A 24,028-nucleotide genomic window follows, 5' to 3' on the forward strand; every position below is an offset into this window, starting at 1 on the left:
AAAATAACATTAGGGAATATGAATCCCATTTAAATGTCACTTTAATTCATTAGCAAGGTTTTCTTCCATCTTAATCACTCCCTGAACGTACTGACAAGTCTTCCTCACTGATAGCTTCGAGTCTTTCACTGACTTGTTAGTATCGTATTATCACAGCAGTTCTATTAAAGCATCGTAGATAATATATACTCATCCATCGTATTCCTCTAGTTGTGTTTTTAAAAAATAGTCTGGAACATTTCCAAAGCCATATATATTTATACAGTAAGAGTCAGAAAAGTAATATTTTTACTGGTGTAAAAACCGTAAGAGTGGCACTTTGACATTGATTACTGTAGGAATCCTTTAAAGCTTCTGGATTAGAATGCAAGTTCATCGTCAAAATAAAAGGAGAAATATGTCAAACATACTTATTATTAAGTTATTAAAGAATCACCTAAGCTAATGTAATAAAACTTGAGTTTTTTTTAATAAATATTTTATATCGTATCACAGATATTTCTATTCTCTTGGTTCTCAAACTTCTGATGCTGGCATCTGGTTGTCTTTAAAATATTTACCAAATATAGAATTCCAGACTCTGTTTTATTATAAAATCAGCCCAGACACAGTATCAGATATCAACAAGCATACATTGTTACATTATGTATTTGTTTTTTAAACTTATCTAGATTATATGCATTTGATTTAAGACTATAAAATAGAATAACAGAGTATTTACAAGCTTATTTTCACAACACTTTTTTTTTTTACAAACTTCCAAGAAAATTAGAAATCCTTCACTGATTTCCTTCATGTAAAATAACTGCTAATTTGTCTACACAGTAGAAATGGAAGGGGCAAAGTTTCTATTTACAAATACAGGGAAACTGACTCCCTCCCATTTGTGTAGTAAGATAGGAAAGTAGCTGACAAGTTGTTTGTAACATCAACCAAGATGTCTCCCTAGTGATAGCAAAGTAGGATTGCACGTCCTACGTACTATTCATCGAATCTCAAAGTCAGATGCCATCGGCTATAACTGCTACACCAGCCAGTGGATAGCCAACAGCAGTTCTGTCCAGTCGCTTCTCTTGGAGAGAAAAGATCAGAAATAATTACTTCTCTCTCCAGTCCATTTGAAAGGGTAACTACAGAAAGGGCTAGAATACTTACTGGGGAGGAAAAAAAATCAACTGCATCAGTGAATATGGGATAAAGATTTTAGAAACAAACAAATGAAAAGCTAGTTTTCCCTTGGAGTCTGGAGGCCTTACCTAGCTCTCATTAGTCAGTAGGAGTAGAAGCATGTCCAATGTGTATATGAACTTTTATAGTCCTACTTATTTGTGAATTCATGCGTGGTATCCTAGAGCTGGTACATCCCAGCCTATAAGAGTTGATTGTACTCATATTTTCCCAATTTCACATTCAGGAATGTCAGATTTGTGGCCTGAAATCAACCACAGTGGGAATACACCACAGAAACTGGAAAACATTACAAATGAGGGTGGTTTTGTTTTTGTTTTTTCTCCCAAAGAGCTAGCTGTTAAATATTTAACAACACACTACTGAATCAATGTGTGGGTTTTCTTGGTGGCATTCGAGACATTCATTGAATAGTGAAGTCTTCTGGTTGTCAAGTCATGGATCCAAGTCCTTTAGTTAGGAGTGGCACAAAACAGCTACACGGTACTCCCTCAATCATCAGTCATATAACTTTTCTGGTTTTAAGACAACATTTTCAATATCAGGGATGCTTTTTCCGTTTAAGTGTTCGCTAGGACAGTCATGACTGTAACCCGTGCCGTCACTGATAGTTGACACCGTGTAAGACGCGCTTCGGAGAGCATCCGTATGGGAAAAGCTGTTACCAAACTGGATTTTGTACTGATTCCAATTTCTTTTCAGAATTGCTTGAACCTGTCAACCAAAAAGAAACAGAAAGGACAAGAGCAATCCATTATCTGAAATAAATATATTGTATTTAAAAGCATAATGAAATAATTTATGTAAAACTTAAAAGCATTGATGTTAATGAATAATATTGCTTTATTTTCTTAATTAAAAGAATTAAATTGGTAACATTAGGAAATTTACATTTAGGAAATTCATTGCATTATTCTTTGCTCTTAGATCCCATTAATATTTTGTATGCTTTATCTTTGAAGCTTTAATAATGCAGATGAATGTATTATTGTCAAATAAGTAGTTAATCCAGACCCCCATTTCCAAGGTTGCATGTGTAACATTTAGTTTATATCAGTATCTTAATAATAGAATGAGAAGACAATTAGTGAAAGTACAAAAGGAAAGAGAAAAGAGATTTAAAAAAAAAAGAAGTTAGGGATACAGGGACTATAAATCTTCTTCATCATCATTAAAACCAGCAACTACGGGACGCCTGGGTGGCTCAGTTGGTTAAGCTGCTGCCTTCGGCTCAGGTCGTGATCCCAGAGTCCTGGGATTGAGTCCCACATCGGGCTCCTTGCTCGGCAGGGAGCCTGCTTCTCCCTCTGCCTCTGCCTGCCACTCTATCTGCCTGTGCTCACTCTCACTCTCTCTCCCTCTGACAAGTAAATAAATAAAATCTTTAAAAAAAAAAAAAACCAGCAACTACTTTTTATTTAGTGATTATCATGTGCTAAGTATTGTGTTACATTCTGGAAAAAAAAGGAGTTTTTTTAGGGTTTTTGTCCTCCTGAAGCTACTACCCAGAGGAAAGAAAGTGTTGAACAGGTAATTACAAATGGGACTGGCCTGTGAAAAAGTTTAGGAATGTCACCACTCCCCTTTCTGATGTTTGGTCCCCCTCTAACTGGGTGAATCTGATAATTAATGACTTCCTTCTTCTCTAGGGCTGGAGATCACGTCTGGTAGGCCGTGTGACTCTGGTTTTAATCGAGCACGAGACACTAAGGTGATTTTCTTCACATTGAGTCAGTAAGCAGAAATGAGAATATTCAAATACACCTCCTACTTGGTAACCTGGATATTTCCAGGTATCTGATGACTGAGAAGACCAGTGCAGGTCTGTCTGCTCCTACTTTACCAGTATAATAGCCACATCCCTGTGACCTAAGCTAGGTCGGTCCAAAACATGTCTGGTTTTGAATTGTCTTCCCTAAGCGCTCTACAGCTCTTTGATGCTGTGATTGCTTCCTTGGAGGCAATCTGAGCATCACTAAAAGCAATTTTCTAGTAACCCATGCACTAGAAAGACACTCATGCAATAATTGTCTACCTTGCTACTAGTTATGTAGAATCCCTCAACTTTCCTTTCACTGTATTCATGTGTAAAAAATAGTATTAAACTCTAAAATAGGGCTGGTTTACTTGTCTACATTCTTTTGCCTAATAGATCTAGAAAACTCCAAATTATGAGCCATCTCTTAGTAATAGCTACTCCAGGAGCTCTTTTAGTGAGAGGACTCTGTGGGACACTCAAAAGCCCTTGTAGAGTCCCCTGTACTTCATCACTTAAAATGAACACAAAGTTTTACCGTGTCACTTTGTGTTTTAGCATATAGAAAAATGGGAGACGAAAATACAAAGTCAATGGGTTTCTTTAGTTAGAATTCAGAATTAGTTATTAGAATTTCAGGTATTAATTATGTAATTAGAAATGAAATAAATGTGTTTTAAAAGTTGTATTTTTAAGAAATTCAGAACCTCAGGACTTTTAAGCTTATTTACATATAAACTGTATCTGAAGGAAATAATTTATATCCTTGTAAATTTTCTTTGAAATAAAAGCATTTATAGGACAACAAATACATTTATGTTGCAAAAAAATTATATACTACTGCTTCCCTCATGGTTTAGTAATGTGTTTCTTAATTCTCCAATTAGCATGTTTAAACGACAGTAAATTTAAAATAATGTCTGCTTATGTAACATCTTCGGAATCATAAGCAAATGACAAATAAAATGGCTTTAGAGTATGCTTTTTAAATAAATATTCAAAGGTTTACAACAAAAATTACCTTTGGTCAATTATCTAAATACTTCTGATGGAAATTGCTTTTGATGCTGATTTTCTGCTAAATTCATTTCTCTTCACTTTGTTACTAAATGACGGAGACTGACTGAATGCATTTACTATATGGTTTCCATTTGAAAGGAAATGGAGTGTAACTTTATACAAAATATTCTCCATCAGTGTTGGGAAGCAGCTGATAAGAAGAAATATCTTAGCTGTGAATGTAATAATTATGTTCTTTAAAATGAAATGAATTCAGTGAATTCAATTCCAACAGTCAAAATGACTTTTGAATATCTGACTTCTCTTGAAATCTCTGTTATGATTGCAGTCATCACCCTATTTCTCCCTTACAACTGAATCATCAGAAAAACCATGGAAGTTCAGTTTCCTGAACTGTGGGGACTTATTTATTGAAGTTAAAAATGAAACTAATTAAAGCACAGGCCTTGTAGGCATTTGTTGGTGTTATTCTCTGTAAGGATTTGTTTTTCATCGGCTCCTCTAATGCAGCGTCATACCTGTCCAACAGAACACTGAAGTGGCCACTCGATACACTTTCAAAGAGAAACTGTAATGGGGAAGGAGAACAAGGAAATTGCCATTGGAAGGGAAGGTGGCCTGACATTATTAAAGATATGAAAATATTTTTCATTGTTTTACACGCGTGTTATACAAATAGTGAGGCAACTGTTTTTAGAATGTAACAACTTCATAGGCCCATCAGCATTTGATAAGGAATCAAATACTGATACTCCAAATACTGATACAAATACTCCTCATCCTAAGTTAATGAAAAAATAATAACTAGGGCTTCATATAAAAATGCTACCTGGTTCTCATTGTAGAATATGGGTTTGGTTATTCTCAGTAAATCTTTTGTTCATTTTTTACACTTTATAAAGTACCTTCCTCAGGTGTCATTAGATTTACCTCTGAGGCCAGGAAGGACCCTTCCAATAATCTCTAGTTGATGCTAACAGTCCACATTTTTGGCTGTGTGGGCTGAAGGTGAGATGAATGTGGCCTGAGCATTTGTCGTGCCACAATTATTTAACTAGTGAGAATTGTGAATAGGAATATTTTGGCTAAAAAAATAAACACAATGCGAGAGTCAAAAAAATAAAAAGAAGAAGAAGAAGGAGAAGAAAAGGGGTAGAAATTAAGGTAAAGGGAAGCTCCTTGACCTCCCATGGAAAGCAAGGAGGAAACATAAGCCTGAGCAGATGATTTTAAGAACTACATGACGTAGTTGGAACCACACAAAATGAATCTGGCAGCTGTGTCTTCATGTTATGAGAGTGGGAAAAACTAAGAGGTGAAGAGACAAAAAAGGAGGGATTACAGAATTTCTTAAGATGAGAAATGAGTCATCCACACGTAGGAACTGTATCCTGAGAGATGAAGAAAAGGGGACGCATATTGGAGATGTTGTAAAAAAAACCAAAGGATTTGGCAACAACGAGGCTCAAAAGATTTTGTATTATTGTAATTTTTTACTGCCAAAATTTTCTCAATTTTAGGACATGGCAGAAGATCACAGTCTACGTCTCTTTTGCTTGCACAGAGAGAGTGCAACCAGAGTGTCAGGCATTGGGTTAGATATTCCCTGGGCAACCTTCCCAAATAAAAAGTCCGACCTGAGATTGACTCCAACATGATTAATGCTCCCATTCATATTTGTATTCTTGAAAATGGATGATTTGACAGATCTAATAAGGAGTCTGTAAGGTCCTGGTGATCCACTCAGAGTGGGTATGGTGCTAAAAGCTCTAGATTCCTAACGTCCACTGATCTTTGTGAGACTTGCGTAAGGAACTTCCTTCATTTCCTTTTAATAAAAGTAGACCCTGAGGCTCCAAGAGGTTCAGAATATTGCCCAGAGTATTACACCAGGAACGCAGGGGCGTCTTCGGGTTCAAATGCATTGATCTGTACCTGTGCTCTTACTCTACACGGCTTCCTACTACAGAACAGCTCACTAGTGATTAAGATTCATACATTTAGAAATTACCCTTCATAAAAATGAAGTCTTTCTGCAAGTGGAGAGCTGTGTTGTTCATATTCTCTGTTGTCCATTTCTTCCTCATCTATTTTTAACTGTAAAAGCCTACATAGGCAGCAAAGAGGATTGTGTAATCCAGCTCATGGAATCATACATTTAAAGAGGAACATACTAAATGCTATTTGCATTTCATTATCGAAACGAATGATTCATCTATTCTTCCTCATTGAATTTTGCATTTGTACTTCTCATTGACTTCAGAAAAAGTCACTCCTGTCCACTGTATGGCAGAGAATCATAGAAACACGACTTAAAGACATGAAATATAGCCTGCTATGTTTGACAGTTCTAGACTCTGTTATAAATAAATAAATAAATAAATAAAATAAAAATTTCTAAAATCAGTTTAATAAAATCAAACATGAAATTTCATTATATGTTAAGAGAAAGTAATAAACTATTATTGAGCAAAGGAAAGCAATTATTTTATAGTTTTTCATGACATGCACGTGATTTCTAATGTTGATTTATTTTTTAGGACTAGTTCTCATAAAGTTACACCTACTGGTTCATACGTTTCCCATCTGAAGCTTTGTGATAAGCTTCACGGTTACCAAGTATTTGAGTCTCACTCAGTTGCTGTCTAGATTTTTAAACTTGGTTGAATTTTCCAATATCCTCCAACAGATTAAAATTTGTCAAATAGATTAAAAACAGATAAAGAGCTAAATCAGTACATCTCAAACCACTGAGCATGAAAACCACAGCACCAGCTTCTAAAAACCTGAAACTTTCTAATTCGGAAAGCCTTGGATAAAAATCTTGAAATATCCAAGAGCACATTGCCATGTTACAAATTACAGCATTCTGTTCTCATAAGTTTTCTAACTGACTGCATGTCCTCCCTGTATAACTCAGAGTTTAATTTTTTACAATCTTTTTGTAACCACCATAAAACTGTTTTCCAAAACCACATTGTGAGCTAGGCAAAACAAAAAACAGAGAAAGAAGGAAAATGAAAATGAGCCAATTCTATTTCCTCTTAGAGTGTATGTTTTATGAGGTTAAGGATTGTCTAGCACACTGTATCTAGGACAAGAGCCAGACTTAATGGGATTAGTGCAAAATGTAGGTCAAAGTCTACATGACAAAATCATTGATGGACTATTTTATTTTAAAGAATTTATTACTTATTTGAGAGAGAGAGAGAGAGAGTGGGAGAGAGAGCATGAGAGGAGAAAGGTCAGTGGGAGACTCCATCCTGGGACTCCGGGATCAGGACCCGAGCCAAAGGCAGTCACTTAACCCACTGAGCCACCCAGGCGCCCCTGGTGGACTATTTCAAAGTGAGGCTGGGTTTGCCCTGCCTGAACTCCAGTATGACCCAAGCCTTTGGGAAATAGAGTTTCATCCATGAAAAGAGATTTTATATTTTTTTCATGATCAGAATCGAATTTGGAGTAATTATCCCTAGGGAATATAAAATTGTCTTTCTTTTTAAGAAAAAGATAGATTGCAAATATAAAATGATAAAAGGAATAAAAATGATTACCATACCTCTCCATTAAAGAAACAGAAAATTGTAGAAACCAGAAGACCCTGTAAAAGAAAAATAGAATTTTCTGATTCCAAATGGAAAAGATACATTATTTGTAACCAACTTGCTACATACAGAGTCAAAACTAAACCAAAGCTCTATGCAATTTAATACCAAGTTTCACAAGCCGCCTTCTGATTCAAGAGTACCACACCTGGTAGTGCATAAGGATGTGCATGATGTAGTCGTATATCTCTTCCGCGATCCTCCCTTCAGGCCGCCACGGAATCAGCACAAACTCAATGCCCAGCAGCGGCACCAGGATGAGCGTAGCCCTCACGGCTTTCATGTAGAGACTGGATTCTGCCTGATGGGTGACTTTTAGCTTGGTAATGAGCACACGTACAATATTCAATAGAAAAAAGAGATTCACCTGAAAGAAATAAAATGGCATATTGGAAACCACTTCATATTTAATATTAAGCATGTTTGAAGGGTTCTTTGATTTTATAAGTCATAGATTATCTTCAGTGTACACAAATATGTTCTACTGCAGAGATATACACCTAATATGTTAATTTGTGTTTCCAGAATTGTGATTTATTGATTTAACAAGCACATCAGTGTTAATGGACTTAGGTTTTACAAAAATAGAATTTATGGTGGAATTATTATGGGACACATTCAGTTAAGGAACACCTGAGTGTTTTTCTCAGTTCATTTTCTGATGCAGTTTTTTCAAATTTTGCAATGATCCAAAAACTAAGTCTTTTGAACATTTTCAGCTGAAACAAAGAATTGTTTACAACAAATGCTAGTTTTCAAGTGTCTCCTCTGCATCATTGTCCATATTAGTACTTTCCACATATGTATCATACTGTAATAATCATTTTTGGTTTTTTTGGTTTCTCCTTCCCGTGTTTCTTTTTGCGACAGTAACCCTCACAACTACCCAAGATAGCTCCGTAAGCTGCTTTATCATTCCAAAGAGGCCGAGCACACACCTACCAGGTTATTTCAAACTAGATCATTCTCGAGTTAACAATTTTGGCCTCCCACGGGGCTTTCTGTGAGTTACGTTCTTTAATTACATTTACTGTGTGTTAAAAACTTTCCTTAAGAGAAATCATTCTCTTTGAAAGGGAGTTAGAAAACGTCAAAGTTAGAAGGTGGGTAACTAAGTTCCTCAGGAAACAGAGTCTGCTTTAAATCATCTCATGCTCTCTCACCGTGAACACCGCTCGCTGTCCCACGTTTATCCAAGTCAATACCTTTCGTGCTGCTCTGTTTTCTCTGTGCCCGTATTTTGAACCTTCCATAAGACTGTGGATATCAACTCCAGAAGAGCCCCTCCAGGCTCTTTCGTTATTATACTATATCCTATTTGCTTTTTGTTCACCCTGACTTCTAGAATCTGTGCTTTAATAATCTAAAACTTTTGAACTACATGCTGTAGGTAATTTATGTCTGCTTACCTCAGTAAATTGGAATAATAATGATAGCACCTCATTTAATATACAAAACAATGAATAAATAGCATATATTTGCTGATTTAAGGCACGTATTATGAAACTAACTGGGCATTAAAATATTCCACTACTATTCTTGGAGAATCTAATGGAACATATGCTCCCAAATTCACTACAATCCTGATGGAAACACATCTATGAAAAGTAACATGGTTGTAGGCACAGGAATGTCTCTGCTGAAGACAAAAGCAGAATAAGCCATTTCAACAGGTGTAAGAATGAAACATGACGAAACAACACAGCAGCTGCTCTCCCACCCATCCTATTATAGTCCCTTCCTAAGCACTCGTGGCTGTGTTAAAGTTTTGACTAAATGGAAGTTACTACCAGCCCAAGGAAGAAAATATAATAATGCCCTTTTATCAGCTTATAAATAAATATTTTAGAATATAAAATATTTTATAATCCTTATGTGCAAAAATCATAAATTATAAAATCAGTAGAAATGTTGTAATTTAGATGCTCATTCTTTGAAAATCTCTAAATGCAAAGTGCTTTTCCAAAATGACAAATCTGATGTTAAAATGTGAAACTAGGAAGTCATCCTCCTTTGTTGTATGCAAATACTTCCATTTATTTTGAATAGGAATGGAAGAAGAATTTTAAATTTCAGAAGAACTATATCTGAATTTCATCTATCTTAGAGCAAAACTAGTTAAGGGGAAGAAAAGAAACCTGTTTTTGCTCCAGTATCGTAAAGATCACGTAACTGGTAGGCACCACAGGACATTTTCATATCATGATACCACACTCAGGTCATGAAAGGAAGCGGCGTACCCCAGCACAGCGACTGCGGGAGGGTTCCTAGCAGCCAACCCGGACTGGAACAGCCAGCCACCACTTACCCATGCACCGAACTGACTTACAAATCCCTCACTGAACACAAATTAAACGTATCCTCTCTCAACTTCCCTTTGGCAAGAGCTCAAAAGTGCTGCAACCACTTGAATACCGTCCTGCTCAAGAGGAAATATGACAGGGAAGTCTGAATGGAAAGAAACTGATTGAGCTTGAAATATTTTATTTATAAAAGTTGTACTTAAGCAAGTGACCATATAAACAATTGCTAAGGCCCCTCCCAAGACCTTGGAATTGGCCAGAACCAGTGAAGAGCCCAAGAACCTAAACAAAGACGGAACAATTTATCCTGTTAGAAAAATAGGCTCCTGTTCTTTTTTTAAGCCAAGAAAATGGAAAATGTTTTATGCAAAGAATGTGGATTTTCACTTTCTTTCTTACAGAGCGGCTCGGTGGGCTGTACCTCCGTGTGCTGTTCCACTCTCAACTGTGCCGTCTACTCTGTCCTTCCAGAAGCGGCCTGGCGGGGCCTTTCCACGGACAGCGAGAGCGTGATTCCACTTGTCATTTGTCAGGTGCTTTTACTTAGTTCCCTGAACCTCTCTGGTTTGGGCATTCGGATTGCCCCTCTGAAGAATCACTCAGGTCTCCTGTAATAACATTTTGCCTCATATTTGTTCTGTAAGCTTCTGGGTGCCCCAAACGGTGTTTCTTATTTCTTTGAACAGTCCTCAGAGCAGAATCGTAGTATCATGTAGAAATTACAAGAAACTTTTTAAAGCATTTTTGGGGAGAGTTTATTATATTCTAGGCACTGTGTTGATAAGATAGACCTCACTTAATCCTTACAATGCCCCATGTGGTATCTATTCTTATTATTCCCTAATCACAGAAGAGACAACAAAGGCACTGGGAGGTTAAATACAACGAGGTTAGGAGCACTGAGAGGTTTATACATGCCAGGCTAAGTCCTTTATAGTTATTAACTCCTTGGACTCCTTGTTAAAAATTTGAATTGTGTAAGACTGATGAATCACAGACCTGTACCCCTGAAACAAATGATAAATTATATGTTAATTTTTTAAAAAGATTAAAAATCACTATTATCATCTTCTTTATTTCACCAATGAGGCACTTGAAATGCAGAGTGATTAGTTTAACTCCCTAAAGTCAAGCCCAGGCCTTCAACCTCCAGAAGTTTCTAATTGTGACATGCTTTTGAGAATGGCTCGAACACGAGCCTACCATAATCGTACGCAAAACTGCAACTAGCAAATATAGTAAAATAACAGAAGAATCTTTGTCTAAAAAGGAAGTTGAAAACAAGGATTAGGAAGTTCTGAACTTTAACTGAGAAACGTAACACCTTTATGTGTCTCTGTACAACTGAATATCAGCTGTAATTATAATGTTGGGCGTTAATTGCATTCTGGTCTCTAAGGCTTTATGAAAAAAAACATGTTAATGTGCATGAATTTGTTTCCCCACTGACACAACGTAATACAAGCGTTTCCCTGTAACCATAATCAAAAAGGTCCGATGGGTGTATTCATATTGAGTGATGATCATGATCATAATGAAACAATACCTTCTTTTTCCAAATTAAAGTCTTTTTTTAATTAGACTGTTACTCTTTTACCAACATAGGTGTGTGGCTTTTCCCATTTGCCGTTCCCTCTCACTAGATCCCTCCTCTGTCCTCCTCTGTTCTGCTCTGTGTCCCGGAGAACTCGGAGGTGCCTCAAAGGACTGCACCCCTGCCCAGGCTTCTTGCTCTCTGACAAGTGCTGTGTTGGCCAAAGGGAAGAACCGAGCGATCAGGGAAGAGAGAAGTCTGAGTCATTCCTCCTCCTCCTTCCCTGCCAGGCTGTGGTCTGAGCAGCAGCTGTGTTTCCCGACTCAGGCCAGACCTCCTGCTGGGCCACACCTCCCAGCACCAGCCCAAACCCCACAACGCTGTTGTGTCCTCTCTTTAGGTCTAGAGCCATTAACAGCTTCCTGAGGCCGGTCCCTGGTGCCTGGCCCTTTCTGACGAATTAGCTCCTTTCCTCTTCCTGCCAACACTTCAAATTAACATCTTCATTAAACTCTCTTCAATTAAACACTGCGAGCATGTCATTTACGTCCACCAAGACCCTGAAGGATACCAAGGCCAGGTGGTTCAGGAAATAAAGTGGAAATGCGAGCAATGATGAAACAAGGGACATTTTCATTACGTACCAGTAGCGCAGCGCAAATCGGACCATGGATAATGTAGAGGAGATGGGTGTCAGAACTGATCCAGCAGCTTGGGGGGAAACAGCAAGATTATGTTGAGATTTTCATTTCACTTAGTTCCAGTAGAAATCAGAAAGAGAGATTATCTTACTTGTCATTGTAGTATAAGCTTCTCGCAACAGCATGTATACAAGCAGGGATCAGTGGAAATCCTGTAAATATCAAACAAAAAGAAAATTAACAGGCGACTTTCTCTGTAGATGCAATTCCTATAATGTGGTCACAAAACACGGATCTCAGAGGACTCCGGGAGCAAAAGTAACTGGTCACTATACACTTAACGAGTAAATATTACCTGTACAGCCGAGCAGGAACTATGGCAAGTATCAGGTATTTATATATCCAGGTATGTGTGTCTTATGCGTTTTCTTCTAACAGAAGTCATTTCGAATCAGCGCATTTCAGAACCTAAGTCCACAAATGTGCTGTTCTAGCCCCAAGACTTAGAAGAAGTCAGGTGTATTTTCTATGATATGGAATCGGCCAGCATTTGTTTGGTGGATGGTCTGATGTGGGCAGAAGGTCAGACTGACCAAGGGAGAGGGATGGTTTATGTATTAGGTGTTTTTCATGTTTTTAGCGTTCTAAATCAGATCTTTCCAACGTGAAATGAAGAAATGTTGTTTTTGTTTTTTAAGATTTTATTTATTTATTTGACAGACAGAGATCCCAAATAGGCAGAGAGGCAGGAAGAGAGAGAGAGGGGGAAGCAGCTCCCCACTGAGCAGAGAGCCCGATGCGGGGCTTGATCCCAGGACCCCGAGACCATGACCTGAGCCGAAGGCAGAGGCTTAACCCACTGAGCCAGCCGGGCGCCCCTGAAGAAATGTTTATGAAGATGAGCTATACTAACTGCACTGCATATGCTGAAGCGTGTGTGCACATCTTTATGTATCTGTGTCTGTTGTCCGGCTGGATAGACAAGCAGACGGACATATGAGAGATGAGTGTAATTTCAATTATGTTACTGGAAACTAGTCCAGCTGAATTCATTTCCAGCATTTCATATTTTGAATTATTCTGGTTGTTTTTAAAAATACACTAGAGGCACAAATCAAGAACAGTCTCTTAATTACAGAGAACAAACCGACGGTTCCCAGAGGAGAGGTCGAGGGATGGGTGACACAGGTGCGGGACCTAGGAGTGCAGTTGCAGGGGGATGTACGGAGGTGCCGAACCGCTACGTCGTACACCGGAAACTAATATAATACTGTGTGTTAACTAATTTGAATTAAACTTAAAACTGAAAAAACAGGGGAAAATATGTTAAAAGTGTATCATTTGCATCGCGAATAATATTATGTCAGGAGCTTGTGTGGAAAAAATAGAACTTTTGTGCGCCTTTATTCAATTACTGCTCCCTCTGTTCTTAAGATAAAATGACACTTTTTAAAAAAACAAACTTTTTTTGACTGGAATTTCAAAGCTGGCTAAGCTAAATGCCCTCATTTTGCACAAAGGAAAAAGGAGAGTCAAACAGTATGAAGACCAGATCCCTAATTCGTGATTCCAGTTCTATCGTGTTAGCCACTGCATACATAGCCAAGATACACACTGAGAGACTAAATAGAAAAAACCCGAACAACATTGTATTATTGACCTGCGACTGTGAAAACAATGAGTCAGTGGTTCTTTGTTTAAATATTTCAATTTACAGCAATAAGCAAAGGTTAATCACCTGATGTTGTTTAAGAATGATTAATAATAAGTATATTTTTGTTACAAAGGAGTTCTGCAACCCCTACGAGCTTTCTTAAAAAGTGAGTCAGCGGACACCCGTAATGGCACTTACCCCAGCCCAGAAAATAATACCACATCAAGTGTTGCTTCTCTGCAAACACAGCCACCACAATGAGTGTGTGTAGGTAAATGCCTTCACAGAGCATCCAAAAGTAGTTACAGCCCATTAGGTAAAGATGAATGAACTGAGACACTTTACAACTAACCTGTGAGGAAAAAAAAGAAAACCATCAATATTTAGTTGTTCATGAATTCACACATAAAGCAATGGTCTAATTTAGGTTAGTTACATAGAAACTCTCTCCTCTATGTGAAATCTTATATACTAACGATTATGATTTGTAAAATGCCAGTCTTCATCCTGATCTGATGGGGCTTCTAAAGTTTTTAAACACTGACTCTAAAGATTTATAATGGTAAACCTCCCAGGAAATGTGTAAATTCCAAATTTATTACAGCTAGTGGACATGTATTTTCCAAATACATCTCTTCATGAAAAATGGTCAATAATTAAAAATCTTCCATATTACTGCTACCAATGCAATTACTTAGTAAATAATAACCTAATGGGCTAATATTTTATATTATTCATATATGAGGTTGATGATTTCATGTAAGTAAAAAGAAGAAAAATTATGGTTTCCTTCCTCTTTTCCTGAGATATCCACTTTCTCTTCTCTATTCTTTAAGAGATCAGAAGAGGAAGCTTCAAATACAGGGTAAAATAAGCATGAAGGAGTAAGAGATATATTTTGCTTCCTTAGAGAGGAGAATAAACTTAAAACTCTCTCAGAAATATATGGCCAGTTACTCCCAATGGTTCTAGTCTAGTCAATAAATATTTAGTGGCAATTATCATTATTTGTGAAATAAATATTTTTTTCATTAAAAAGAAAATTGGAAGGGAGATACGCTAGAAAATAAATATTGGGTTCTCATAGAACAGTAATCATGACATGTGCCTATTAGTTAGCTTAAAATATTTTTAATATGTTATTTTATTTAATCTTGAATTCTGTGTGGCATAATTTATCGTCACATATTTTACAGATAGAAAACTGAGAAGTTAAGGGATTTACTAATATTCACACAACATCAATCAAAGCTATACCCTGAACACAAGTCTTGTAACTCCAATTTTGTTTTCATGATTACACACAATGCCTTCTGCCATAGGACATTTATAAAACCCATTCTTCCATTAAACACATTGGCAGAATGCATGACATTAGACTTTAAGTACCTTGATGTCAAATATCACGTTATATTAACAAAGTCTTTCTTCTCAAGGGTAAAAATGAGTTATTCAGCTATATTATATAGAAATAACAGACTTCTGTTTCAGATGTTTATCTAGAAACATTTTTATTTAGAAACAGTTTTTAGGCATGCATATCTAATTGGGCTTCTTACTCCTGATTTCATGTAAAAAATTTGTCTGTAAGCCACTATGATAAAAAGAACTTAAAACGTGCTTCAGAAAAGTGTTTTTATGAAGGGCATTGCTGATATAAACAAACATAATAAATTTTCCAAGAATATATTAAAAATATATTACAGTTTGCAATTTGTACGTTAAACACAAGATCCTTTTATCTAAATGTGAGCCTTGGAATCTCTTGTCCTGCAGCTTCATGGCAAAACTTCTGATCTCGTTGCCCTAGAGAAAATTGCTCTAAAGCGGTAGGTCATCGGCCTGTTTTCTCATGTTGCTAATTCTATCCCAGGGTGTTTCCTCCCCCAGTGACGCTGGAGTGGAACATACAACGGGATTAAGCAATCCGGATACACATGTGCAAACAATGCAGGGAATTTTAGGATTTTGGAAATTACCCTAAAACACACGTAAAACACCTAGGAAGTATTGTTTATTGACCCACTGAGTGAAAATTCCTTCCCTTCCGTGATTTCATTAACTAGATAACTTAATCTTTAAAAAAAACTACTTTATGTACTCCATATATAAACACTCTTCCCCAAATCCATATCCAAAACTGTAGTATGGATACGTAAACATGACGAAAGCAGATAATTTTAAGTACTTGAAAATCCGCTTGTTATTTATGCAGATACTTTAGATACAGCTCACATATGCATATAGTTTGCATAAAATATCTACACTTATATAAGTAAATTTTAGCTTATGTTTTAAAATATGGCTTTTGTATTATGACAGTCTCTGTACTTATTTTTATGTATCTTTTGATACTCATCCTAAAAATCGTGCTTCCAGAAACAGACCCCAAAATACAGAGAACAAACTATGTAAGGCTAGCAGGGATGGAGGGTAGGGGAGCGGGAGATGGGCAAATTGGGTAAAGGGGAGTGGGAGATCCAGGCTTCCGGTAACTGAGTGAGTAAGTCATGGGAATGGAGGGCACAGCCCAGACATTACAGTCAGGATACTGTGCCGGTGGTGGATGACGGATGATGGATGAAGAGTAGCTACACCCGTGGTGAGCAAAGCGTCCAGTTGTTGAATCGCTAGGCTGTACGCCTGAAACTCATGTAACATTGTGTGTGAACTATGCCTCAATAAAAAAAAAAAAAAAATTTAAAAGAAAAACAAATTGTGCTTCCAAAGGGATTATAAGGAAATAATTTATAAATATTTGCTGAGATACCAGGACCTGGTAGAGTCCTTTAAACCAGGTCCTGGTATTTAAATATTTAAAGAGTCCTTTAAAATTTCATGTTAAGACACTTTAACATTACATAGGGGATGTACAATTCATTTTCCCCTGGTTTTATTAACTATTTAAAGTCACTTGATCCCAAATATATAATTTAATTAAAATTTTTCTATTTTCATGCCTTGTGTTTTCTAATGACATCTGTAGCTAGTTGTTTTGATTGATTTTTTAAATTCTATGGACTATATGTTACATGTTCATAAACGCTTATGGCCCACCAGCAGGAAGACTCTAGCCATAAAATGAGGTGAAGATGTGTATAACATGTATAAATAATTGAAGCAAGAAATGTTTTCCTCCTTTTTGTATTCAACCTCTAGAGCTTGGAAAGGTTGAGATGTATTTACCTTTACAGACTAGAGCATAGGTACAGCACTCTCAGGTGCCTGACCTTCAAATGTATATGTGGGTGCTTACCCACATTTACATATATCAGGACCCCTGCCCGCTACCCCGCCCTCCACCACCTTTCACGTTTCCTTCCCTCTAACCTCTTGAAGCTAAAGGCACAACCTTGTTGTACTTACAGGGTTTGTGGCCACTAAAGCCTGGTTGTTGGCCACTGCGGTGAGGTGAATGATGGTTACAACAGAGTTACAAACGAAAGAGAAAAACAGGTTTTTGTGCAAGGTAATCCTTTGGCAACTTAAGCTCCTAAAAGGCAAGAGAAACCAAATATTTTATTTTTATTAATAATCATTCAAAGAAGATACATTCACAATTCATAGTAGGTGCTCAAAATCTGGAAGAACTATTTTATTCTCCCCAGACTGACTCATGATAAAATCTTGATTAGGGAAAACCTATAGTTCCTTAAAAGAGAGACAAACGAGTTGTTTCAGGACAGGTAGACATTCGTAAGAATAGAAAACTGCCCATACAAGTCTTCTACATAAATTTCTTCTGTGAATCTCTCAACATGATTAATATTTTGATTTATTCTGAAAATGTAGAAACTCAGGCTCAGAAAAGTTAATTGAGTGAAAGATCCTGCCGGTAATCAGTTTGAAAACCTTGGATTTGTCTGTCAGAATCTTACACAGAAAATGCTGTTTTCATTATACCACATAGGTTGTTCTGTTTATAAAGCCTGTTTATGAATGTTTATGTAAGTAAAATGAGGGCGCCTGGGTGGCTCAGTGGGTTAAGCCTCTGCCTTCAGCTCAGGTCATGGTCTCAGGGTCCTGGGATCGAGTCCCGCACGGGCTCTCTGCTCAGCGGGGAGCCTGCTTCCTCCTCCCTCTCTGCCTGCCTCTCTGCCTGCTTGTGATCTCTGTCTGTCGAATAAATAAATAAAATATTAAGAAAAATAAGTAAAGTGAAATGCTAACTGTAGTTCATTGAAAACAATTTTAATTTTTTGTGTACACTTAAGCTTCCTTTTCTCCTCTATGATAGTGTATATTTCTGTTCCTCTCAGAATTCCCACTTTTCTGATGACTCTCCTCCCACCTCAATCTGGTTTGAATATTAAGGACTTAAAAATGAGCTGCTGGTATCTATGCTCTTCTAAAGATGTAGTCATCATAGGTCCACTAGCAAAAAAAAAAATTGCTTTTTACTCTCTTACTCTGTGGTAAATGGATATACTGCATCTTCCCCTTTGAAGGCCAAATCAATGCCATATTATGGGCAAAGTTTTGAAATAAAAAAATGAAATCTTATTGTAAGTAAAATATTTAATATAAAAACCAAACAAATACTTAAGAGGATTCATGGAATCATTTCAGAATACAAAAATAAAGCTTATTTTGAGTGTTTTATAAAATCATCTACCTAATATGGTCAACATAGATAATCTAGCCTGTATAATGCAAACTAAACACTTCTGCTTTAGAAATCTTGGTATCCCCTTTAGCTGTTCATATGGTTGTGTCGAACTGAACCACTGCAAAACAGACGGACTTTGTGTTGTGTAAGTGTGTCCAACTATCTATAATATTAGCCTATGGCTATTGTTTTGGTTTCTTCCATCTTCCTCTAGGTTCTGTGCAACTTAAATGCAGACAGATGCTATCTGACATACGTTTTCTATCAATGTCTAATGGTAAAAATGCTCAGATTTTTCTAGTTACGCATGTTGTTTTTCTCTAAACATATTCATTAACACATGTAAGTTCATCAGTATGAATAAAATCAATTGGTAAATGGAAACCAAAATATGAACTTGGTAATAAACACATTGGTTTGTTTGGATAAAACCCTAAGAATATCCAGGTATTTTTTCAGATGTTAACCTGAAACCAGTTCATCTACTCTAAGTTTTAAAATGCACTTATTTTACTCAAAATATCAAAACAATTGTTTGATACACTTGGAGAATGTTTTACAAAAAGCTCTCTGCTTTCTTTATGAGTTAGAATACCTCTTTCTATCCGAGCATAACCACAGGATGGAAAATGTGGTTTGTGGGTTTGGATTGTCTCCATTTCATATTTTTACATACAATTATTTTAGAAGACTGTTTCGGTATGCAGTTTGACAAGCAGAGCGGGAGAGGCAGCTAACGTAAGCGTGTCAGCAGTCCGTCACTCTCTGTGTGTAAGGCCTTCACTCATTTCTGTTCTCTTTCGGACCAGTTAGGCGTGGGTAGCATCCAGTTGAACACATACTTCAAAGAGGGTTTCGAAATGGGCCTGAGACTGCATATGAACTATGTTAACTCCTGACACTATGACTTCAGGAAAGTTATTTGAAAACTCTAATCCCTAGTTTCTGCATCTGTAAAATAGGGATAACAATGGTACTTCATAGGGCTGGCCATAAGGTGAAGTGAGATTAACCATGTCTAGTGCTCAGCATAATATCTCAGCCATGTTAAGTGAGCTATTAATTTTTTTAACAGAGTTATCGTATGGCTGATTTTTGTCAAGTTCTCTAAGGGTTTTCTCTCAGAAATGATAAAATAGCATCAAGGTTCACCTTGTTATCTAAAACTGTCCATATTTTACGTAGCACAATGAAACAGTGAATTGCCATCTTTTTGTTACAAAGCAAAAGAATTTAGCACTGGAAAGACAGTTTCCTATGATGAAGGGTGATAGATAAGCAAACTGACTTGTTTCCCAAGGAATTTCATCCTTTTCAGAGTTGTCTCCACATCACCACTTTCATTCTCATACAGGCCCCAGGTTTGAAAGACTTACTTACTTGAGAAACACAGAGTAAGCACGTGGAGGGGAGAGGCAAAGAGACAGAGAGAGGGACCATCCCAAGCGACTCCCCACTGAGCCCAGAGCCCAACGCAGGGCTCCGACGCGCCATCCTGAGGTCATGTCTTGAGCCGAAATCAAGAGTAGGACCTTAACCAACTGTGCCACCCGGGTACCTCATAGAGGCCCCAAGTATTTATGCGGCTCCATATTCAAACTTCTGCCACATGAACAAAATACTCGCCTTTGTTTCCCATTTGGATGTGAGGTAGAAATTTCCAGATTACTTTCACTCAGTCCTAATCCTAAGCAAAGCCGATGACAAAAAGAGCAAATACAAGCAACGTAAAAACTGCCCAGGCTACGAGTCCTGCTTTCTTATGCGAGTGTAACTGATTGAGTTTCCTAATGATGGGCCGCGTTCCCAGGAACGCACTAACCACGCATCTGGGAGGAAAGCTCGTGCCGGTTGGAACACTGCAAGAGAGCAGGCTGAAGGCGACCAGGGCGCTAAAAGGAAGCCCAGGGCGGCCGTCCTCTGCTGAAGGGGACACTGAGTCGACGGGTTCACCTGCTTAGGTGTGACCTAAGGTACATACGAGCTCTACCAACCGCCCCTCCGAGGCTGCCGGTGACCCTCTTGATCAGGTTAGAGAGAGGACAAGAGGGTCAGCCAAGGAGGTCAGTGGAAGTCCTGGAGGGAAGTGGTTGCTCTTGCTCCGTCACACTCCCTCCTCCCCCACCCCTGCCTTTCGCGGCTCCTCCGTTCAGACAGCTGATGGCCACACGCTGCAGCAGGAGCAGACGGGCACCTTCCTGGGGCCAAATGGCTTTCTCTGTGTGAGCTGCTCCACGCGAGAGCAGGACAGGAAACCGAGGGAAGAAATGGGCTTTCTGAATACCTGTGACCTTACACTCCCCAAAATTTCAGAGATAAAATTCATAATAATAGCTGCTACCATTTATTGAGCTTTTAGAATATCCCAGACACAGAGGTAAGTACTTCACATTCATGAGGCCATATAATAACCCCTTGAAGCATCATTATCCTTTAGTAAAATGTAAGTATGTTGCTCCAGATTACAACCCTATTAAGTCATCTGCTGGATTTGAATGTTGCATTTAAAGAAAATAAAAGGTTTTTGTCTCTTTTAATATTAATTTGATCACTATAACTATTGATGCATAAGTAATATATTGTACACTATTTCTAGATTTTGAGGAAACACTTCTGAATATTATAGATGTCATTCACGTAGCAGTAGGGGATAAATATACAAGTTACATCACGTAATTTCTGATAGTGTTATATGCTTTTTAGTAATTAAAATAGGATTAAGAAATAAAGACTGTAGCCAGAGGGGAGACTCAAGATAGAACTGAAACAGGAGAAGATAGGGGAGAAAAGCATTGCAAGCAGATAAAGAAGTTACTCAAAGTCAAAGTTCAAAAAAAAAAAATTGAGCTTAGAGTTTTTACAGGGCACAAAGAACGATGTGAGTAAAGACACAGACAAGACTCCACATTGTTTTTCTTTCCCTATTCTAAGATGAAGAAAATTGAAGAGCATAATTTACTAAAAGACTTTTTGATTATAAAGCTCCTACTCATTTGTGTTACATTTTAATGTTCTAGCAGCAAATGTTAGCAGCATACTATCCAGTCACCCCCAGGCTCTGTCTTCCCGAACTACTACACGGACGTGGCACGTCGGAGGACTGACTGTGGTTTCTCCTCTTCTGTAGTCATGTCTGTGCACACAGTCTAGCAAAATAAACTATGCCCACAAGAGTAGAAAACCCAGTTGCAACATACATGATGACTTTGAGGAGGAATAGTATTTATGTCCTCTAGTTCAAGTCATGAAGTTTTAATCCATTCCAGTGACTATCCTTTCAACCTCAAGCAATGGATCATTTGTTTTCTTAAAAGGATTTGTCATTCTGTTCCCATGAAATGTACTTATGCTTAAATAGCACTTATGTTTCAACTTGTTCAACAAAATAGATTACACTTATAAAGAAGTTGCATATTTATCAAAAAAGATTAACAGGAATATGTGACTTTTACCATTCAGTTATAGCTTTAATAATAAATTTGCTGTTTAAAATAAGTCCAAAATCTTTAATTTAGTTATTTACTTTATATTTCCATACTTGGGACTCTTCACCGTAAACCAGTGACAGCAGTTATATTGTAGCAGAAGTGGTTTTTGTTAGAGTAAATCCGTTAGTTCTTCTGCTCTCTCGCCCTATTCAGCTCGGACACTAATGTGGAATTACAGTGCTTTATTACATAATCGCAGTGAGTGTTTCTGAAAAGCTTTCCAACTAAGACTTTTCAGTTCTCACCATGTTTAGTTTGAGGGGGATAGACATTTCAGCACATTGATCAAAATTCATTAATTTGGAAATAGACTGAGTATGATCTAATAAAATGTTCCATGAAAAATTATGGTGAATTAACCAATATTCAATGTTAGGTTGAAGGAAGCCTGGGATGCATAGAGCAGAATGAAAGGTGCTCAGAACGGCACTGCCTCAAAGGACTGACACGTGCCAACGAGCTGAGAACGCCGAGATGACCTGAGCCGTGTGATTCAGGGCCACCTGCTGACTGTTTCTGAACTCGGCCATTGTCGAACCTCTGATGGGCAGATTTGCCCGGTTTTCAACAGTTTACGGAAGTGAAAGTTCTAATTTGCCAAAACAAAAACATCAGGATATGGTTTATAGAGTTAAGACTTTTTGTTCTCTATGTTGCTGTGTAGGATTTCTTTGACTAGTTAGCTTTGTTTAAAATTGATTTGAAGATTGAACCATGAACAGTTTTCAGGAGGAAGAGTGTCGCTTAAAGAAGAAAACCATACTTGGTTCTAGTTCGAGGGATATATGAAGAACTGGAATCGAGATAGGTGCTCACAGTATTGGCTGGGCATGTTCAGACATGATCTGAGAAAAAAAGGTGAGAGTGAGTCACTTGTCCTGAAAAGCAGAAATATAAGCATTAAAGGATTATTTTATTAAGGAAGTTCGGCCTATCAACTGGATAGATTTTTGTTGACTTTTATTTAAAACTATCTCAACTACCTAAACATGACATCATTGTCTATATAGTTGCAAATATGCAACTTGGCTTTGAAATTACTTGGAATCAGTGTCTAAAAGATGACAACAATTAAGATGTCAAAAATAAAAAGAAACATTGTTTCTCCATACAAGTCAGATGTTGTATGTGCTCTTTTATGTGCAAGAAGATGGAGCCCTTTATCTGAGTTGAAAGTAAGGGTCAGATTTGCTATGCTCTCCAATTTTAAACAGTAATTAAAATATAATTTATAACTAATTCTGGTAAAGTTTATTTTTTTTTATCTGAAGGGTTGTGCTTTGTTTTTCTAAGGATCATTATGAGTAAGAGTCATTGCCTCTCAGGGCTTGGCTAATCCCAAAGCTCTGTCTCTCTGTTCCCCTCCCTTTCAGTTCCTTTTCTTTTTATCTCCCACTCTGATTCTTTCCTTTAATTGGCTCTAATATAAAACTGAAGTATATCTGGTAAATAGTGCTTTGAGCTCTCTGTTTCTAATTTAAAGCATGGATGAGTAAGAGACTTTTCTCTGTCTAAATAAACATAACAAACAGCACCCTAAATCAACTGTTTTGTTTGGTTCTTGGTTTTTATTAGGATGGGTCAGTAACCCTGGATTAACAGACCCACAAAAAATGTTACCTCTACCAAAGACGAAGCAAGAGTGACTGCATTCTGGGGAACTGGGGTAAGCAGCAGAAAAGAGATACTGGTAGCGTTTCAGTACACAGTGATTTCATGTGAAACATCAACACCTACAGGATGTTTCCAGGTTGGTGGGAAGAAAGCTAAAATTTCTAGTGCTCTTGACTGTTTGAACATGCTTTATTAACCCTTCAGTTCAGCATCTTCCAAGGCAATCTGTGTCTTCCTTCGGTCCAGCTACAGGGTATCCTATATCGTTTTACACAGATCCTCCTCCTGATTGCAATTTTAAGGAGTCGTGCTCTAATTCCTTTCTTTGTTGATGGAGACAGCAAAGGCCAAACTCAAGGGCCTTGTCCAAGGTCATAGATAAGTCATGGGAAAGTCAGTCTTAGAAATACGCTTCCAAGTCGCTTCATGTCTTCCGTTCCTCAAAAATGTCTTAAGAGCCTACTGTGAGCAAAGCCGTAGGCTAAGCCCTGGAATGTGTTTAAAAAAAAGAAAGCAGAGATGACTTGTGCTGTCATGGGACTAACTTTGTGATGTTCTTTCCAGTCCTTTCCATTACTTGCTGGTCAGTGGACGGTAGTTTTCAGTAGACGGCGGC

At 37.6% G+C, this 24,028-nt stretch overlaps 1 protein-coding gene across 1 annotated transcript in view; it reads right to left on the bottom strand.

The window, feature by feature from the left end:
• Window positions 1-240: 240 nt before the first annotated feature.
• The window catches only part of LOC111141074 (calcitonin receptor like receptor), a 90,237-nt gene continuing 66,449 nt past the window's right edge, over window positions 241-24,028 (bottom strand). The window contains exons 10-16 of the mRNA XM_022493408.1: window positions 17,068-17,194; window positions 13,900-14,053; window positions 12,199-12,259; window positions 12,051-12,117; window positions 7,718-7,936; window positions 7,524-7,565; window positions 241-1,902 (exon numbers count right to left, since the gene is read on the bottom strand). Coding sequence (XP_022349116.1) covers window positions 1,687-1,902; window positions 7,524-7,565; window positions 7,718-7,936; window positions 12,051-12,117; window positions 12,199-12,259; window positions 13,900-14,053; window positions 17,068-17,194 — 886 coding nt within the window. The 3' untranslated portion in view covers window positions 241-1,686. The remainder of the gene's footprint in view (window positions 1,903-7,523; window positions 7,566-7,717; window positions 7,937-12,050; window positions 12,118-12,198; window positions 12,260-13,899; window positions 14,054-17,067; window positions 17,195-24,028) is intronic.

The sequence above is a fragment of the Enhydra lutris genome, unplaced genomic scaffold, assembly GCF_002288905.1.
Source record: "Enhydra lutris kenyoni isolate GAN:26980312 unplaced genomic scaffold, ASM228890v2 scaffoldscaffold1, whole genome shotgun sequence".
Classification (NCBI taxonomy): domain Eukaryota; kingdom Metazoa; phylum Chordata; class Mammalia; order Carnivora; family Mustelidae; genus Enhydra; species Enhydra lutris.